Source organism: Eurosta solidaginis, chromosome 1 (assembly GCF_040869045.1).
Source record: "Eurosta solidaginis isolate ZX-2024a chromosome 1, ASM4086904v1, whole genome shotgun sequence".
Classification (NCBI taxonomy): Eukaryota; Metazoa; Arthropoda; class Insecta; order Diptera; family Tephritidae; genus Eurosta; species Eurosta solidaginis.
Window position 1 is genome coordinate 194,685,601 of NC_090319.1, and position 16,481 is coordinate 194,702,081.

The 16,481-nt window shown below is 36.5% G+C and overlaps 1 protein-coding gene across 8 annotated transcripts in view; it reads left to right on the top strand.

The window, feature by feature from the left end:
- Nepl16 (Neprilysin-like 16) overlaps positions 1-16,481 on the top strand; it is a 2,088,045-nt gene that overhangs the window by 855,474 nt on the left and 1,216,090 nt on the right. For 7 of the 8 annotated variants that reach the window (XR_010948731.1, XR_010948732.1, XM_067760064.1 and 4 more), the window contains exon 6: positions 16,242-16,325. The exons of the other annotated variant lie outside the window; for it this stretch is intronic. Coding sequence is in view for 5 of the 7 variants with exons in the window: in XM_067760064.1 (XP_067616165.1) it covers positions 16,242-16,325 (84 nt within the window). In the remaining 2 variants the exon portion in view is untranslated. The remainder of the gene's footprint in view (positions 1-16,241; positions 16,326-16,481) is intronic. 8 annotated transcript variants of the gene reach the window in all.

Sequence of the window (16,481 nt, forward strand, 5' to 3'; positions counted from 1 at the left end):
TTCAAATCTTCTGCTAACGTCCGTATCGCTAAACTGTTGAATAAATAACTCTAATATTCAGTAATGCAAAATGGTTTTTATTAAAGTAATTTACAATAACACTGATACTTCACAACCAATAGCTTGCTTAAATCAAACTGATTGCTCCTGTTGCTGCTTTTATACTCTTCTGTTTCATCGATTCTCGCATAGAAATATGCGCGATGATTGCATACTTTTGTGAGTATCTCAGATATATGCATTTGTATGTGTGAGAACTACTTTGCTGATGATTGCATACTTTTGTGAGTATCTCTCTGCTGCTGTATGTACATATGTGTAGACATAATGATTGATTTGTTTATGTAGATACAAGTGACTGCTTATTATCGGCTTAGAGATGATAGTATGCCTTAGTGTTGCTAATATTAGTCACACTGCCCTCCACCTAAGTGTGATCGTCCCGATCATACAAATTTCCTGATTTAAACGCTGCTAGCATCTCCAAATGAACCACCCTTCTATTTCGTGGTTTCCCAATGGTTTGTATGCGGTAGATTGTATCATTGATCCTCTTCACAACTTTGTATGATCCTTCCCAACTGCACAGAAATTTGGATGGAACACCTTTCCGCCGGTGAGGGTTGTATAGCAGTACCAAATCTCACTACAAGAAACCTTCCGAATTTTTGTTCTCGTCGTACCTGTGTTTCACCTTACTACTCATTACCCTGGGTCTTTCCCTCACACTCTGTTCTTTAGCCAATGAATAACTACTTCGCCGAGCTTGATCTAGACGGATTGACTTTGCATCATCAAAATCGTCTTGACGTTTCACAACAGTAGTGCGCGCTGGCTTGAAACCACCCTTGCATTCTTTCTGGGAAATTCTTTCGTTTGGTTTAGTGCATCCATTAGGGTTTGCCAATGCCAGTCTTTTTTCGCGGGTACCTTGGGTTTTGATTTGTTTGGCCCATTCATTCCATCAACCTTTTCCTGCTTTACTTTCTTTGACTTTTTTGGTCTCTGTTGAATCTCCTCCACAAGTACTCGCTGAACCATTTCTCCAAACTGAAGTTAAGTGGTATATCCTGGTTTTCATAGCAAATAATCCTTCTCTGCATGTCAATTCTTATGTCATGGTCAAGTAAGAAGTCCACTCCCAATATGAATTCATCAACGATCTCCGCCGCAACGAATTTGTGTAGAATCGAGATCTTTCCAATTAAAACCTCACATACCACTTCTCCTTGGACTTGGTTATACTCGCCAGTGACCGTACGCAACCTTGCTAAGGAATGAGATGCGCCCGTATCTACAGTCAGTACACGTTCTTTGCCATCCACATTCCCTCTGACGGCAAGACTACTTGATTTCCTTCCAATTTGCGACACAGATATCATAGGACATTCAATAGTTGGAGCTAATTCTCGATCTCTACATCTGACTCGCTCTGGCTCATCCCCTCCAGCTTTGCTATTAAGACCACCCATGCTGTTGAAACCACTAGGATCAAGATGGCAATGACGTGCAATGTGACCGGGCTTCCCGCATTTGACGCCTTTGATAACTCTTTCACTCCGCTTTTGCGATCCTTTCAGCGCCTCCAATATTGTGTTCACCCAGTCTGGCCTTTCCACTTCCACACAGCGTGCTTTGAAAATTGGCTTACACAGAAGCGACGCTATTTCCTGAGTCAGTGCATGGGATACCGTTTCAGCAAATGTCGGCTTTGGGTTCGTATATGTAGCTCGTTTCGTTTCGGTATGCCGTATTCCATTTATAAAGCTCTGAATTTTAACCCTCTCTGTGTATTCAATGGGTGCGTCTGCATTTGCGAGATGAGCCAATCTTTCATCATCCGACGCAAATTCCTGCAAGGTCCCATTCGCCTTTTGGTAATGGTTTTGCAACTCAATTTTGTAGATTTGTTTCCTATGCTCGCTTCCGTAACGTCTCTCGACAGCGGCCATCAATGCTTCATAACTGTTCCGTTCGTACTCTGTAATAGTCTGTAAAATTTCGGCAGCTGGTCCTTTCAATGCTGCGATAAGTGCAGCAACTTTATTCTCCGCATTCCAGTTGTTCACTGCTGCGGTCCTCTCAAACTGAATCTTAAAGACCTGGAAAGTAACAGAACCGTTAAAGGATGGTGTTTTTACCTTTAGATTACTCGCTGAAACTGCTGGGCGATTTAGTTGCAATTGCTCCATACGACCGTTTAAATCATCGACTTCTGAAATTGAGCGATTTTTGCATCCTGCGCATCCAGTTTTGATGATACCCTTGCTTCCTGTTCTGACAGCTGTGAAGATATGCGAGCCTCTTGGGCTTTCAACTGCTGGGCCATATATTTCTTCTGTTCTTCTAGCTGTGTTTCCATTTTGGATGTAATTTGTGTCGACATTTCTTAAACACGCGTTTCTTGCGATTCCATCTTGGATGTTATGCATGTCTCTGCGAGTCCAGTTGGGATGACATATATGTTTTCTGTTCTTTCAGTTGAGAAGACATATATGTCTTCTGTTCTTCCAGTTGAGATGACATATATATCTTCTTTTCTTCCAGTTGAGTTTCCATCTCGGATGTTACTGTCGACGTTTGTGCAGATATTGCAGCCAATATCATGTTCAAATCTGTGCTGGAAACTGTCTGCGATGTTTAATTTTTCTCTTAAATTTTTGTTGTTGTCCCTTTACCATCAGATTGAAAGACATCCTCCTCCACATTGATGCCTTCCGACTCCAAAAACTGTCGTAGCCATGCTTGAAGTTCGATATTACTGCCGGTTGTATTCAATCCACGATTCTCCAACTCCTTTTTCAGTTGCTGTATCTTTAATTCACTTAACTCCGCCATGTCCTTGTTGTACTCTGCAACTCTGGAATTTATTCAACAATTCCTCTTCTGACGCCAATTGTACCGAATTTAGTGAAACGCCGCTTATTTCAAATCTTCTGCTAACGTTCGTATCGCTAAACTGTTGAATAAATAACTCTAATATTCAAAAATAAAAAATGGCCTTTATTAAAGTACTTCACAATAACACTGAACTTCACAACCAATAGCTTGCTTAAATCAAACTGATTGCCCACGCCTCAGCTGGTGCTGCTTTTATACTCTTCGGTTACCTCGTTTGCATATTTCTAGGCGTTTCTCCTTCTAGAATTTACTACTTGTTTACCAGCTATAAACTACAAATGCACGTTTATAGCTTCTCGCATAGCAATATGCGCGATGATTGCATACTTTTGTGAGTATCTCAGACATATGAATGTGTATGTGTGAGAACTACTTTGCTGATGATTGTATACTTTTGCGAGTATCTCTCCGCTGCTGTATGTACATATGTGTAGACATAATGATTGATTTGTTTATGTAGATACAAGTGACTGCTTAGTATCGGCTTAGACATGATAGTATGCCTTAGTGTTGCTAATATTCGTCACAATATATTAGAATTAGATTAGAATTAAAATTAGATTAGTTTCGGGTTCAAACCTTTTTTATGACATGAAAATTGGTTCGTAGTCAAATCGGTCAATAAAATATGGCTGTATATTCAAGCTTTAAACACATACAGCATAAGGAAACTAATTTTTCCCTTAACTATTTCCCAACAATCGCCTAGGCCTTTTGAAAAACTCTTCTAATACTTCATTTACAGAGAGTGGTATATCAATATGGATATTCAATGAAGCGAGTCCATTCAAACGTTCTTGACTGATTGTACTCCGCAAATATGATTTTAACCTTTTGAGGGCAGAAAATGTGCGTTCTGGTGTTGCTGTCGAAACTGGTAGAACGGCTAATATGCGCAATATCTTATTTACATGTTCGAAAGCATTTGGATTCACCATCTGAAAAAATAAGATAAATAACAAATATAGCATACAAATTTTGTAGGTAATCATCAAAATTGTACCCACCTCAAGTGCATCAAACACGTTTTTAAAATTCTGACCATCGACTCGCCTTCTCCACATTTTGACTTCCATTGCAAACTCGGTTTTGGAACAATTAACAACACTTTCATAAAATTCATGCAGTTTATTGCATTTTTCAGCGATGTATTCATTTTTGGGGAACAAAACGCCGAAATTTTCGGAAATTAGTTGGTGTTTCATGTAACGGCTCTTGATATGAGTTAAGAATGCATCGAGGAATGCAATATAGATTGCGATTCTATAATAATCTTCAACGCTCTCAGTATCAACGTTGCATCTATTTAATTGATGTTTACTGTTGCGTGTTTTCTTGTGTAGGGCAACTCTCTCAAGGGGTTGCCAGCGCATTATATAGCCTATCCAAACCAATTGTTAATCTCACCTACCCGTGGCGAATCCTGTATCATTAAGAGCTGGGGCTTTGGCGACCCAGAACTCCTGATGGATCAAGGGAGTGGGAGGGCGGTATGGCATAGAAGGTTTCATGTGTCATAAAAAATCATTTCCCGAGATGGTCGGGCTGGTACCTTTATTGTGCTTGTTACCAGAACGTACCGGATCTGCATCCGGCAAATCATCAACAATCAATTTCATAGTTGAAGTCAAGCTGAACGGACGTGTTTTTTCTTAGCTCCGTGTTTGTATTGCTATTTATTTTTCTTTACAATGTAGCTCTTGCGTACGCGGTGAGATTTATGGGGTAAATCTATTGCCAAAGATAATGCATTAAGTTGCTCAGTTTGCAAGGCCGTAGTTCATAGTTCATGTAAGAGCATTGATGCCAACATAACAAATTTTATGAAAAGCAACAAAAATATAGTGTTCAATTGTGATAACTATGTCAATAACAATTTGCATTCCATTGTTGCTTATTTGGTGATGTAGGTCAAAGACCTGAAGCAAAAGCTGCAATTGTTAGTTCTCCTAGTGTGCCAAACACCAACAATGCTGAGGTGTTTTCGTTTTCTGCTGTGCCCTCTACTTCGCTTCCTTCTGCTGCGCCAATGGATCGTACAGTGAAAGACAATGCTTGTGTAAACAATAATGAGCTTGCTAATGCTCCTACCAATAAATCGGTGAATAAATCGCGGTTTGGTAATGCAGAAAATACGATCTCTCTATCAATTACTAACTCAGCTTCGGATAATAATAATGCGTGTGTGGTAGTGGAAAATAAGAGCAAAAATAAAAAGAAACAGAGGCAGCAAAAAAATCACTGGTAGGAACTGGTGAGAGCTATCCACCAACCGCTGCGCTTCCAGTCGTCATCAACATTACAAGGTACTTTTTCTGCCAGGCGGCCACCGTGGTGTGATGGTAGCGTGCTCCGCCTATCACACCGTATGCCCTGGGTTCAACTCCCGGGCGAAGCAACATCAAAATTTTAGAAATAAGATTTTTCAATTAGAAGAAAATTTTTCTAAGCGGGGTCGCCCCTCGGCAGTGTCTGGCAAGCGCTCCGATTGTATTTCTGCCATGAAAAGCTCTCAGTGAAAACTCATCTGCCTTGCAGATGCCGTTCGGAGTCGGCATAAAACATGTAGGTCCCGTCCGGCCAATTTGTAGGGAAAAATCAAGAGGAGCACGACGCAAATTGGAAGAGAAGCTCGGCCTTAGATCTCTTCGGAGGTTATCGCGCCTTACATTTATTTATTTTATTTTTTTTTTTTCTGCCTTTCATTATTTTACTTTCTACCTTTATTTAATTCTTGTATATATTTGCATAAATTCATATATATCCTTCTATATATGTAATTTATCTCTTATGTTTATGCAAATAAACAATCCTTGAATTGTATTCTAATTCATTGTTTTTTCTTTCTTTGTGGTTCGCTGCTTGAGCAACTTTTCCAACTCGTGAGTTCGTACCGGCGCTTTCTTTCGTCGCTATCCCCCAAACATTGTGTAGCGCAATATATAGCTTCTCCAACCCAATTGTCAACCTCACCTTCGAGCGGCGAATCCCGTTTCACTAACAGACGAGGCTCTGGCGACCCCAAGCTCCTCATGGAACTTGCGGGTGGGGAGGGAGGGATGGCCTGATGTGGCCATATAAATCGTTCCCGAGATGGTCGGGCCAGCACCTTAATGGTGCTGTGTTACCGGAGCGTATCGGATCTGTATCCGACAAAGGACCATCACATCGATAACACTCCCCAAAGCCTTCGGGGAGTAACTAATCGCTACAACAACAACATGATTTGCTGGTTGCTGTCCGTTTTAAATATTTGCATTTAGCTTCATTTAAGCCTTCGGTTCAGCTGGAGAATATTGAACAACATTGATTGGGACTCCGCGTTTAAAAATAAAGAAGTTGCAACCTGCTTCAGTATCCTTAAGAGCTCTCTGGCAGCTTTGTGTCATAAATATATCCCTACTATTAAGAGTAAATTGTATAAGTTTCTTTGGTACTCGGCAGAGCTTAAGCATCTGAAAAATTTGAGAAATAAATTTTTCAAAAACTACAAAGCCACAAAAAGAGTCAACTTTTTTGAGTTGCATGCTTATTATAATAAAAAATTTAATGATTTGAATAAACTTTTATAAGAAAATTATATTAATAACTTTGAGAAAAACATTAAGAATAATCCTAAAAAGTTCTGGGCTTATGTTAAGTCTAAAAAAAATGTATCGAGTATTCCCAAAACAATGTACTACAACAATGTCTCAGCTTCATCGATCAGTGAGGCTGCTAATCTAATTCCAAATTTATTTTCATCGAACTCCTTGTCGGATGAGGACTTGACTGTAAACAACCTAGATGCGTTACGTGTTAGCCTCAACGATAAACCGTGTTCTTCTATTGATTTTGATCTTTGGTATTATCTGAAGTGGATGTCATCGAAGGTTTAAAGAGTGTCAAAGACGTAGACCGATGTTGACGGGCTTTCCATGAAACTTTTGAAAAACCTTTTGGTAAAACCTCTCATGCTTATTTTTAATCTGTCCCTAGCTTCAGGGGTGTTCATTGATGATTGGAAAAACACTTCTATTACCCCTATTTTTAAAAAAGGAAATAAAAATGACACTTTAAATTATACGCCTATATCCAAGTTGTCGTCTGTTGCCAAGCTATTTGAATGCATTGTAAAAGAGAAACTTTATTTTCATGTGAAACATATAATTTGCGCAAACCAGCATAGATTTGTGGCAGCACGCTCGACAGTTACCAATCTTTCAGTCTTTACTGAGGATTGCCATTCATGCTTTCGTAATGGTCTTCATCTTGATACGATTTATACTGATTTTTCTAAGGCGTTTGACAAAATTTCTCACGTAATCCTCATTGTGAAACTTGCATTCCTGGGTTTTCATTCCAGTATCCTCAAATGGATAAAATCTTATTTACATAACAGGAGTTGCATGGTTGCTATAGATGGAAAATTCTCGGATCCATTCATTGCTACATCTGGTGTGCCTGAAGGTAGCATATTAGGTCCTTTATTATTCATCTTGTTTATTAATGATGTTTCTTTTTGTTTCAACTCGTCTAGATTTCTCTTATATGCCGATGATCTTAAAATATATTCTGAAATAAGAGACTCGCGTGATTCATCGGCGCTTCAAAGTGAACTTAATAAATTCTTAGATTATTGCGCTTTGAACAGGCTCTATATAAATATTAACAAGTGTTTCAAAGTAACTTACTTTAAAATGGTCAAGCCTTTGGATACTTGCTATTGGTTGGCGGATTCGTGCCTTTCTGAGGTTAGTGATATTAAAGATATTGGCATGTATTTTGATAGTAAACTAAATTTTACTACTCATTTAAACTACATAATTACAAATTCTTTTGGAACACTTGCCTTTGTGAAACGCCACTCTTCTAATTTTTCAGACCAATATATCTATAAGCATTTGTACTCGGCCTTTGTCCGTTCTAAACTGGAATACGCAGCTGTCATTTGGACCATACCATTCAGTCCACATAAATCGTCTGGAGAAAGTCCAAAAGTGATTTCTTCGTTTTGCTTTACGCTCTCTTAACTTTACTGAACCGCTTTCGTCGTACGTTGCTCGTTGTCGATTAATTAGTTTGATATCATTATCCGATAGGAGAACGCTGTTATCGGTTACATTTATTATTGATCTTGTTTCTGCCAGGATAGATTGTCCTTCCTTACTTCATCTAGTTAACTTTAATGTGCCCTGCAGAAATTTACGGAATTTTGTTGTTTTTCGTGTTGGACTTAACAGAACAGTCTATGGCGCAAACGCTCCCTTGAATAGAATTATGTCTGATTACAACTATTTCTAAAATTTTCTGGATTTAGATTTTACGTATACCAAATCGGTTATACAGTTCAAACTAAAAACCTATTTTTAAGTAATACTTAATTTACATTAGTTGGACTATATTCTTTAGTGTCTTCTGTATAATAGACATACAATTAAATAAATAAATTAAAAAAATAAATAAACATCGATAACACTCTCCAAGGCTTTCGGGGATTGTCCTTATCGCTACAACAACAACAGAAACATTTGGAATTGCACGCTAGAAATAGCAGCTTGAAACTGAGAAGCTTGTGCTAAAGTTTTGTCGTTTTTCCCTTCTACTATCTCTTTAAAGGCTTCGAATATTATTGGCTGAAGTTCAATGTAAGCGGATACCGCTTCATGACATTGACCCATATTGTTGGCATACGCTGAGTACGGGTGAGAACACCAACAACCTGTCAAGCCGCTTTGTTGCTATACTGTCGCTACTAATTGTGCTCTTTATTTTGTGTTTTTGACTTTTCTTTGCTATCATTAACTTAGCGCGAAAAATTAGCGCCTGATAAGCATTGAATTTGTTTACAAAGGTGAATGATAGAAAGGGCAAGTGGAAGACATAAAAGAGTGAACAGTGTCAGCCTAAAACAGGGCTGCCATCACGTTAGAAAAATATATATTTATACATATTTTTTAGGTTATTTTTTCAAACCAGTCTTGCGAATATTTAAAGTTGTGTATCACAAAGTTGCCATGTAAAGTTGCATATCTTTTACATTTTCTTATAAAGATATACATTTACAATGCCAGCAGAGTGCAAAGAATGTACTGCGAAACTGCTTCAGGTAGATGACATAGTAGCATGCTCTGGTGGGTGTGGCTATAGTTTTTGCTTGAAATGCAGTAATATTAAAAGAAATGAAAAAAAGATAATAGAAGATAATATGAACATAAAATGGTTCTGTAATGTATGTGCATTATCGGATACCAATACTAAATTTGTGGAAATCAAACATTTGATTAATAAATGTGAAGAAACAAAAATGAAAGCCGTTGATATTAAACAGATAGTCGAGCAGATATTTTGTAATAAATTCTCCCAGATTAAAAGTAGCATTATTACGGACTTCAACTCCCTTTTAGAGCATAACATAGAAGTAAAATTGATTGCAATGAAGAATGAGATAGTAAAAGATTTATCTAATGAATTAAAAAAGAGCAATGAATTGCTTACCGATTTACGCGTGGCAAATGATCAGCCAGAAAAACTATCTTATGCTCAGGTCGCTTCTGTAAATGAGAATAAAATTGTCATTAAACCGAAAAAGAAGGGCAAAAAAGCTAAGGAAACCAAGGAAGCTCTAAAAAAAGTTGTCGAACCTACCGAAGGCCTTGTTAAAAATGTTAAAGAAGTAAATAGTGGTGCGATTATTGTAGAATGTAAAAATAAAGACGCCTGTGAAAAAGTCCAGCTAAAGGTAAGAGAAGGTATTGGAAACGATTACGAAGCAGAGAAAACAAAAAATAAGGATGAAATAAAAAAGAAAATAAAAATTGTTGGTTTAACTGAAAAAGTTAGCAATGAGCGTTTGGTAGAATGCTTAACTAAGCAAAATGACTCATGTAACGGAAAGGATTTTAAAGTGTTAAAACTGTATGAAAATACCAATCGTAGAGAAGTAAGCTATATTGCGTTAGTGGAAACAGATGCAGTAACATTCGATAATGTGTTGCAACAAAAGAAACTATATATAGAGTGGGATACTTGCGTCGCTTACGAGCATATAAGTGTTCTGAGGTGTTTTAAATGTCTGGGATATAAGCACAAAGCAGCTGAGTGCACGAATAAAGTAGCTTGCAGCAAATGTGCTGGACCCCATGATAGCAAGGAGTGCACATCTAACATTGTTAAATGTGTAAACTGTAGCGAACTTGTTCAAAAAAAAGTTATTGACGTCGATGTTAGCCATTACGCCTTCAGCAAAGATTGTCCTGCGTATAAAAAATATTCGCAGCCAAGAAATAAGGCACGAGTTTAGCAACGAATACCAGAGGAGCTAAGTTGTATATATTTAAATATTAGTAGTATCGTCGCCAATAAAGCTGAACTAGAGCGTCTGATAGATGTACATAAACCACATTTAATATTTTGTTCGGAGACTTGTTCGACTGAAGAAATAACGAATCAAGAGCTACAGATACAAACATATAAACTTGTACGGTGTGATTCCCACAGCAGGCACACAGGCGGTGTGCTAATATATATAAATGAAACAATTGAATACTCAATAAGTTACAACAGAACATTAAACAAGAACATCTGGTGTATTATACTAAAAGTTAAAAATATTTTCCCCCAATATCAAATAGCTCTGATATATCACTCACCGAGCTCAAGTGATGCAGAATTTATAACGTACTTATACGACATTTTAAATAATAACTGCGTAACACAGGATAATATTATCTTCGTGGGCGATTTCAATATAAACCTTTACAAGAGCACAACTTATAGTAAACAGTTAGTTGACTTATTTCGATCCTTTGCTATGGAGCAAAAAATAGATTTTTATACACGAAAGGGCGATAAGACAGATACATTGATCGACTTGTTATTTACAGATAGTAGCTCTATATCATGTTTAAAATTAGTAGAGTTTCAGATTTCAGATCATGAAACGATTAAATTCAAAATCAAATTACATAAGTTATTTCAGATGAGAACGAAGAGAACAATAATTTCCTGGGAAAATTATACAAGCGACAGCCTTGTTGATGAATTACGCCAGCTTAACTACACTGACTTTGAAAATCTGAGCATCGAAAATAAGGCAACATTCCTATATAATACGCTATCAAGCGCAGTGACCACCCTGACATACTCTAAAGAAGTCAGTGTCAAACTTATGAACGAGTGGTATGATTTTGAGCTGGCTAACTTAAATAAACGTAAGCTAAATCTTTACAAGATCAGCATATCCACTGGAGAATGGAGTGAATATTATAGTGCGAAACGCCAATATAAACGGCTAATTAAGATAAAAAAAGCCAAGTACATGGAAAACAAAATCAACCATAGTGCTGGTGATAGTAAGGTCATGTGGAAAAACTTGAAAAATTCCATAAGCATGGCTAAAGAAAATAATGGTATTAAAAAAATTAAAATAAACGACCAACTCTACACAGAGGAAAATGAAATAGCGCAGTCTTTGAATGACTATTTCATTGATAGTATATTGGAGATTAGCATGAATATTCCTACTTCTTTTAGTAATGAAGGTACTATAGATGAGCAAAATGGCCCTAATGTTTTTAAGTTTCAGAAAGTATCCACTTCAGAGATAGTTGATATAGTAAGTAAGTTTAAAAATAAAATTGGAGGGAAGAAACTTGTGTCGGAAGGAGTCGTTAAATACTCCATAACGTATACAGGTTTCTTCTATTCTCAACTTGTTAATGAGAGCTTAGATAAAGGTCTCGTTCCTAGTTTATGGAAATCTTCTATAGTTGTGCCATTAGAAAAAGTTAAAAATACCATCAAAGCTGAGGAGATAAGACCTATTAACACGTTACAATGTGATGAAAAAATTTTGGAAACAGTGGTAAAAAATCAGCTGGTAAAATATTTAGAAGATAATGTAATTATTATACCTCAAAAATCTGGTTTTCGAAAGAAACATTTATGTGAAAGTGCTTTGAATTTGGTTGTAGCTAACTGGAAAGAAGACTTAAGCAGGAAAAAACACATATTAGCTGTGTTTTTGGATTTAAAGCGTGCATTCGAGACGATCGACCAAAACTTAATGCTGAAAAAGCTTTCTTGCATTGGCGTTTCTGGTATAGAACTAAAATGGTTTCAAGACTTCCTAATTAACAGATACCAAAGAACAGTGATTGGAACGTCCGTATCGGATAAAAGGGAGGTACCTGTTGGTCTACCTCAAGGGTCTGTGCTGGCACCCATACTGTTCAATATATATATTAATGATATAATTAGCTCCATTAAGCACTGTGAAATAAAATTGTTTGCTGATGTTACATTGCTGATGATAAGTGGGAACAATATTACTGAAATATATGCTAAGCTGCAAGAAGATCTTAACAGCGTATATGGTTGGTTATGCGTAAACAGACTAAAAGTGAATGTCAATAAAACGAAATTTATGGTTATATCTAGACGCAATTTTCAAAACAGTGAGCTACAAAACTTAAATATAAATAACGAACTAATTGAAAAAGTCAGCACCTTAAAATACTTGGGAATAAAAATAGATGATAAGCTGAATTTCAACGAGCACGTGGATTATACGGTAGGAAAAATAGCGAAAAAGTTATATTTTACACAACGAACCTGCAAATATTTAAATAGAAGGTATAAAATCATCGTCTACAGATCTATAATCGAACCTCATTTTATTTATTGCCCAACTATATTTTTCATCTTGCGAGATAGTCAGATATACAAGCTACAAAAGCAACAGAACCGCGCTATGAGATTCATTCTCAAAAAACGGTATGACACACCTATCAGAGACATGCTATGCTCTCTTAATTGGCTTAGCATTAGACAGCAACTTTTTTATTATACCATAAAATTTATTAAAAACATAATAGAAGGAACTTTGCCTGCGTATTTGAGGACGAATATAAAATATGTAAAAGATATACACTCTGTAAATACTCGTAATAAAAATGATTTTAATCTGCCGGCTTATAAAACTGAAGCAGACAAATGTAATCTGTATTATAAAGGTCTTAAATCCTATAATGAACTACCGAATGATATTAAATCATGTCATTCCAATAAATTTAAACAAAAATTGTACAATTATTGCAGAACACTACAATTTAGTGCTGGACAGGCGGACTTCCATAGCATCGATAGAAGTGCAGCGAAACTATACTCTATATTGCTATGTAGCGCCAAGACTTCCAAGCTCTTGTACGCATACAAAAAAAGTTGCCGAAGCACATACTGAAGCGCATCACTCGATTAACTCAGTGCATCGCCGTGCAGATGTTGCCTTCGCGCTTTACTAACATGCGTAAAATGCCTACATACTACACAAGCACAACGCTTTGTTCGCATGATATGGAAGTCTCCCATCCATAGTACTCCAAGGTAGGACATAGATGTAACTATTCTAGATTGCATAGTCCAGAAGACAATTATAAACATGTAAAATAGATTTAAGTTAGGCTTAGGAAAGCCGTAATAAATAAATACATTATACATTATACATTATACATTTTTGTCTTCGACTTTCTTTTTATACCCAGCTGTACTTGTACACAGGGTATTATAACTTTGATTGGATAACGGTTTGTTGTACAGGTATAAAAGAATCGAGATAGATATAGACTTCCATATATCAAAATCATCAGTCTGTCCGTTAACACGATAACTTGAGTAAATATTGAGATATCTTCATCAAATTTGGTACATGAGCTTATCCAGAATAGATTGGTATTGAAAATGAGCGAAATCGGATGATAACCACGCCCTTTTATTTAGTAAATAATACACTTAGAATGTCGAAATTTTACGTGTGGACTGATATTGAGACTTTTGACACAAATTTGAAAAAACAATTTAAAATGGGCGTGGCACCGCCGACTTGTGATAAAATCAAATTTACATAAATCGTTAAACCTATCGTAACAAAATTCTGCAGAGAGGTTGCCTTTACTATAAGGAACGCTTTGAAGAAAAATTAACGAAATCGGTTAAGGACCACGCCTACTTTTATATAAAAGATTTTAAAAGTGGCGTGGACGAATAAAATAAGCTATATCTTTGCAAAAAAGAGGTTTATATCGACGGTATTTCATTTCCAAAGTGGATTTATAACAATAAATAGGAAAAACTTGAAATTTGAAAAAATGGGCCTGGCACCGCCCCTTTTATGACTAAGCAATTTGCTATGTTTAGGGAGCCATAACTCGAAGAAAAATTAGTTCAGAATAGAACCATATGTGTATGTATTAAGCACAAACAAACAACAACAGCATTTCAAGTGTACAACTGGGTATGTAATGTTCGGTTTCACCCGAACTTAGACTTCCTTACTTTTTATATAATCGACAATTTTTTTTGGAGAACGTTTTGCCTTTTTGGCCATCGGCAAAAATCAAAATAAATGCACCCTGCCTACAACATGTTACAATCAAATATACGACATAAAATAATGAAGTAAAGAAGCTTCTAGCTGTTCAAATGGTGTAGAAATTGCGAAAAGTTTCTATGACGTTCTCCAGAAAAAAGAAGCTCGTGTACCAAATTTGGTGAAGATATCTCAATATTTACTCAAGTTATCGTGTTAACGGACAGATGGACGGACATGGCTCAATCAAATTTTTTTTCGATACTGATGATTTTGATATATGGAAGTCTATATCTATCTCGATTCCTTTATACCTGTACAACCAACCGGTATCCAATCAAAGTTATAATACCCTGTGTACAAGTACAGCTGGGTATAAAAAAAAGTCGAAGACAAAAAGTGCAAAGCGTCTGCCCAACAATATGGGCTAATGTCATGAAGCGGTATCCGCTTACATTGAACTTCAGCCAACAATATTCAAAGCCTTTAAAGAGATAGTAGAAGAGAAAAACGACAAAACTTTAGCACAAGATTCTCAGTTTCAAGCTACTATTTCTAGAGTGCAATTCCAAACGTTGCTGTTGTTGTTGTAGCGATAAGGACACTCCCCGAAAGCCTTGGAGTTTGTAGGGGACATATGCTATATATACGACCGATCTCTTCGAATTTTTCAGACAACAATATCCGCTATATACGAAAGCATATGGTGAAATTGGAAAGTTCTAGCTGTTAAAATGGGGCAGAAATTACGAAAAGTTTCTTATATGAACAATCGAATGTATGAGATATGTATTATTTATACCAACGATCTACAATATTTTTTCAGACAACAGTGAATGCTCTATACGTAAGCATTCGGTGCAATTTGAAGCCCCTAGCTGTTAAAATGGGGCAGTAATTACGAAAAGTTTCTTATCTGGCAATAGTTTGTCGGGGATATATGGAATCTTATTTTTTATTTATTTATTATTACGGCGTTTTAAGCCTAAAACTTAGATTATTACAAATTATAAATACATTTTAATAATAATAGGATTTCTAGCGTTTGGGGCATCGGAATGCATGACATTCCGATCAGAACGGGAACTGGTGGTCCCAACGGGCGAGTCTTGGAGTCATCTTATTGGGAGGTTGGAATGACTTGTTCTCAACCCTGCCCTACTCCAAGACGCATGATTACACAGTTTTATTATTTATGCTGTCGGAATGCATTTGATTCCGGTCAACTCAAAAGCTAGCAGCTCATCAGAATGAGCCACTCTTATCGGACGGTTGGAAAGGACGTGTTTCCAATCCTCCCTGTACCAGCTTTTATGTAAACATAATTAATTATAATATATCGTTGTTGTAGGAATATACGTGATTCACATGAACACTCCAACTGTTTTTCTGGGACGATATTTTCAGGAATTCTTTTCCAATTTGATTGCCAGCGATATATGTATTTGACCTGATGCATAAGGTTCCTCTGTGTCTATTTGGATTGCCATGTACGCTCAAGAATCAGTAATATGAAATAGAGATACAAAATATTTTATATTATTGGAAGGGTTTTGCAATATTCTAATAAACTGTTTTGTAGGTGTTTAAGTTTTCACAATTTTTAACATGATTAGGTAGTTCATTAAAACATTTCAGGCATTTGTAAAATATATTTTGCTTGTCCATTTCTGTTTTGAGAAGAGGTAATCTAAAATTATTATTGTCCCTGATTATGTAAGAATGGATTTCGTTCACATAAACAAGTTTTTCAGACAGACGGACATGGCTAAATCAACTCAGGTCTTCATCCTGATCATTTCGGTATACTTATTGTTGGGCCTACCTATTTTCCTTTAAGGACTTACAATTTTGAGATTCATGACAAAGTTAATATACCATTTCTTTTTTATGAAAGGTATAAAAACGTTTTTTTTTGTCCACCCCAATTTATATGAAGATTTATCTTTAAAATTTATTTCGTTAATTGAATTACATGTATGCGTATTTTCAGGTTCAAGAGGAGTATTTTCTTCGTGGCTTCTGGAATAGCTCCGTTTTTGGCAACGTTTCAACTTTACAGCAAACGTACCCAATTGTATGTACATTTACCTCATGTACGAACGTTAGACGTTCAATAAATACTGTCAGTTTTTGTGGATCACGATATTTATTGAGCGCGGAACTTGGAAACTCGATGGATCGTAATAAAGATGGCAAAGTATATTGAAATTTTTAAATCCATCAACATGAA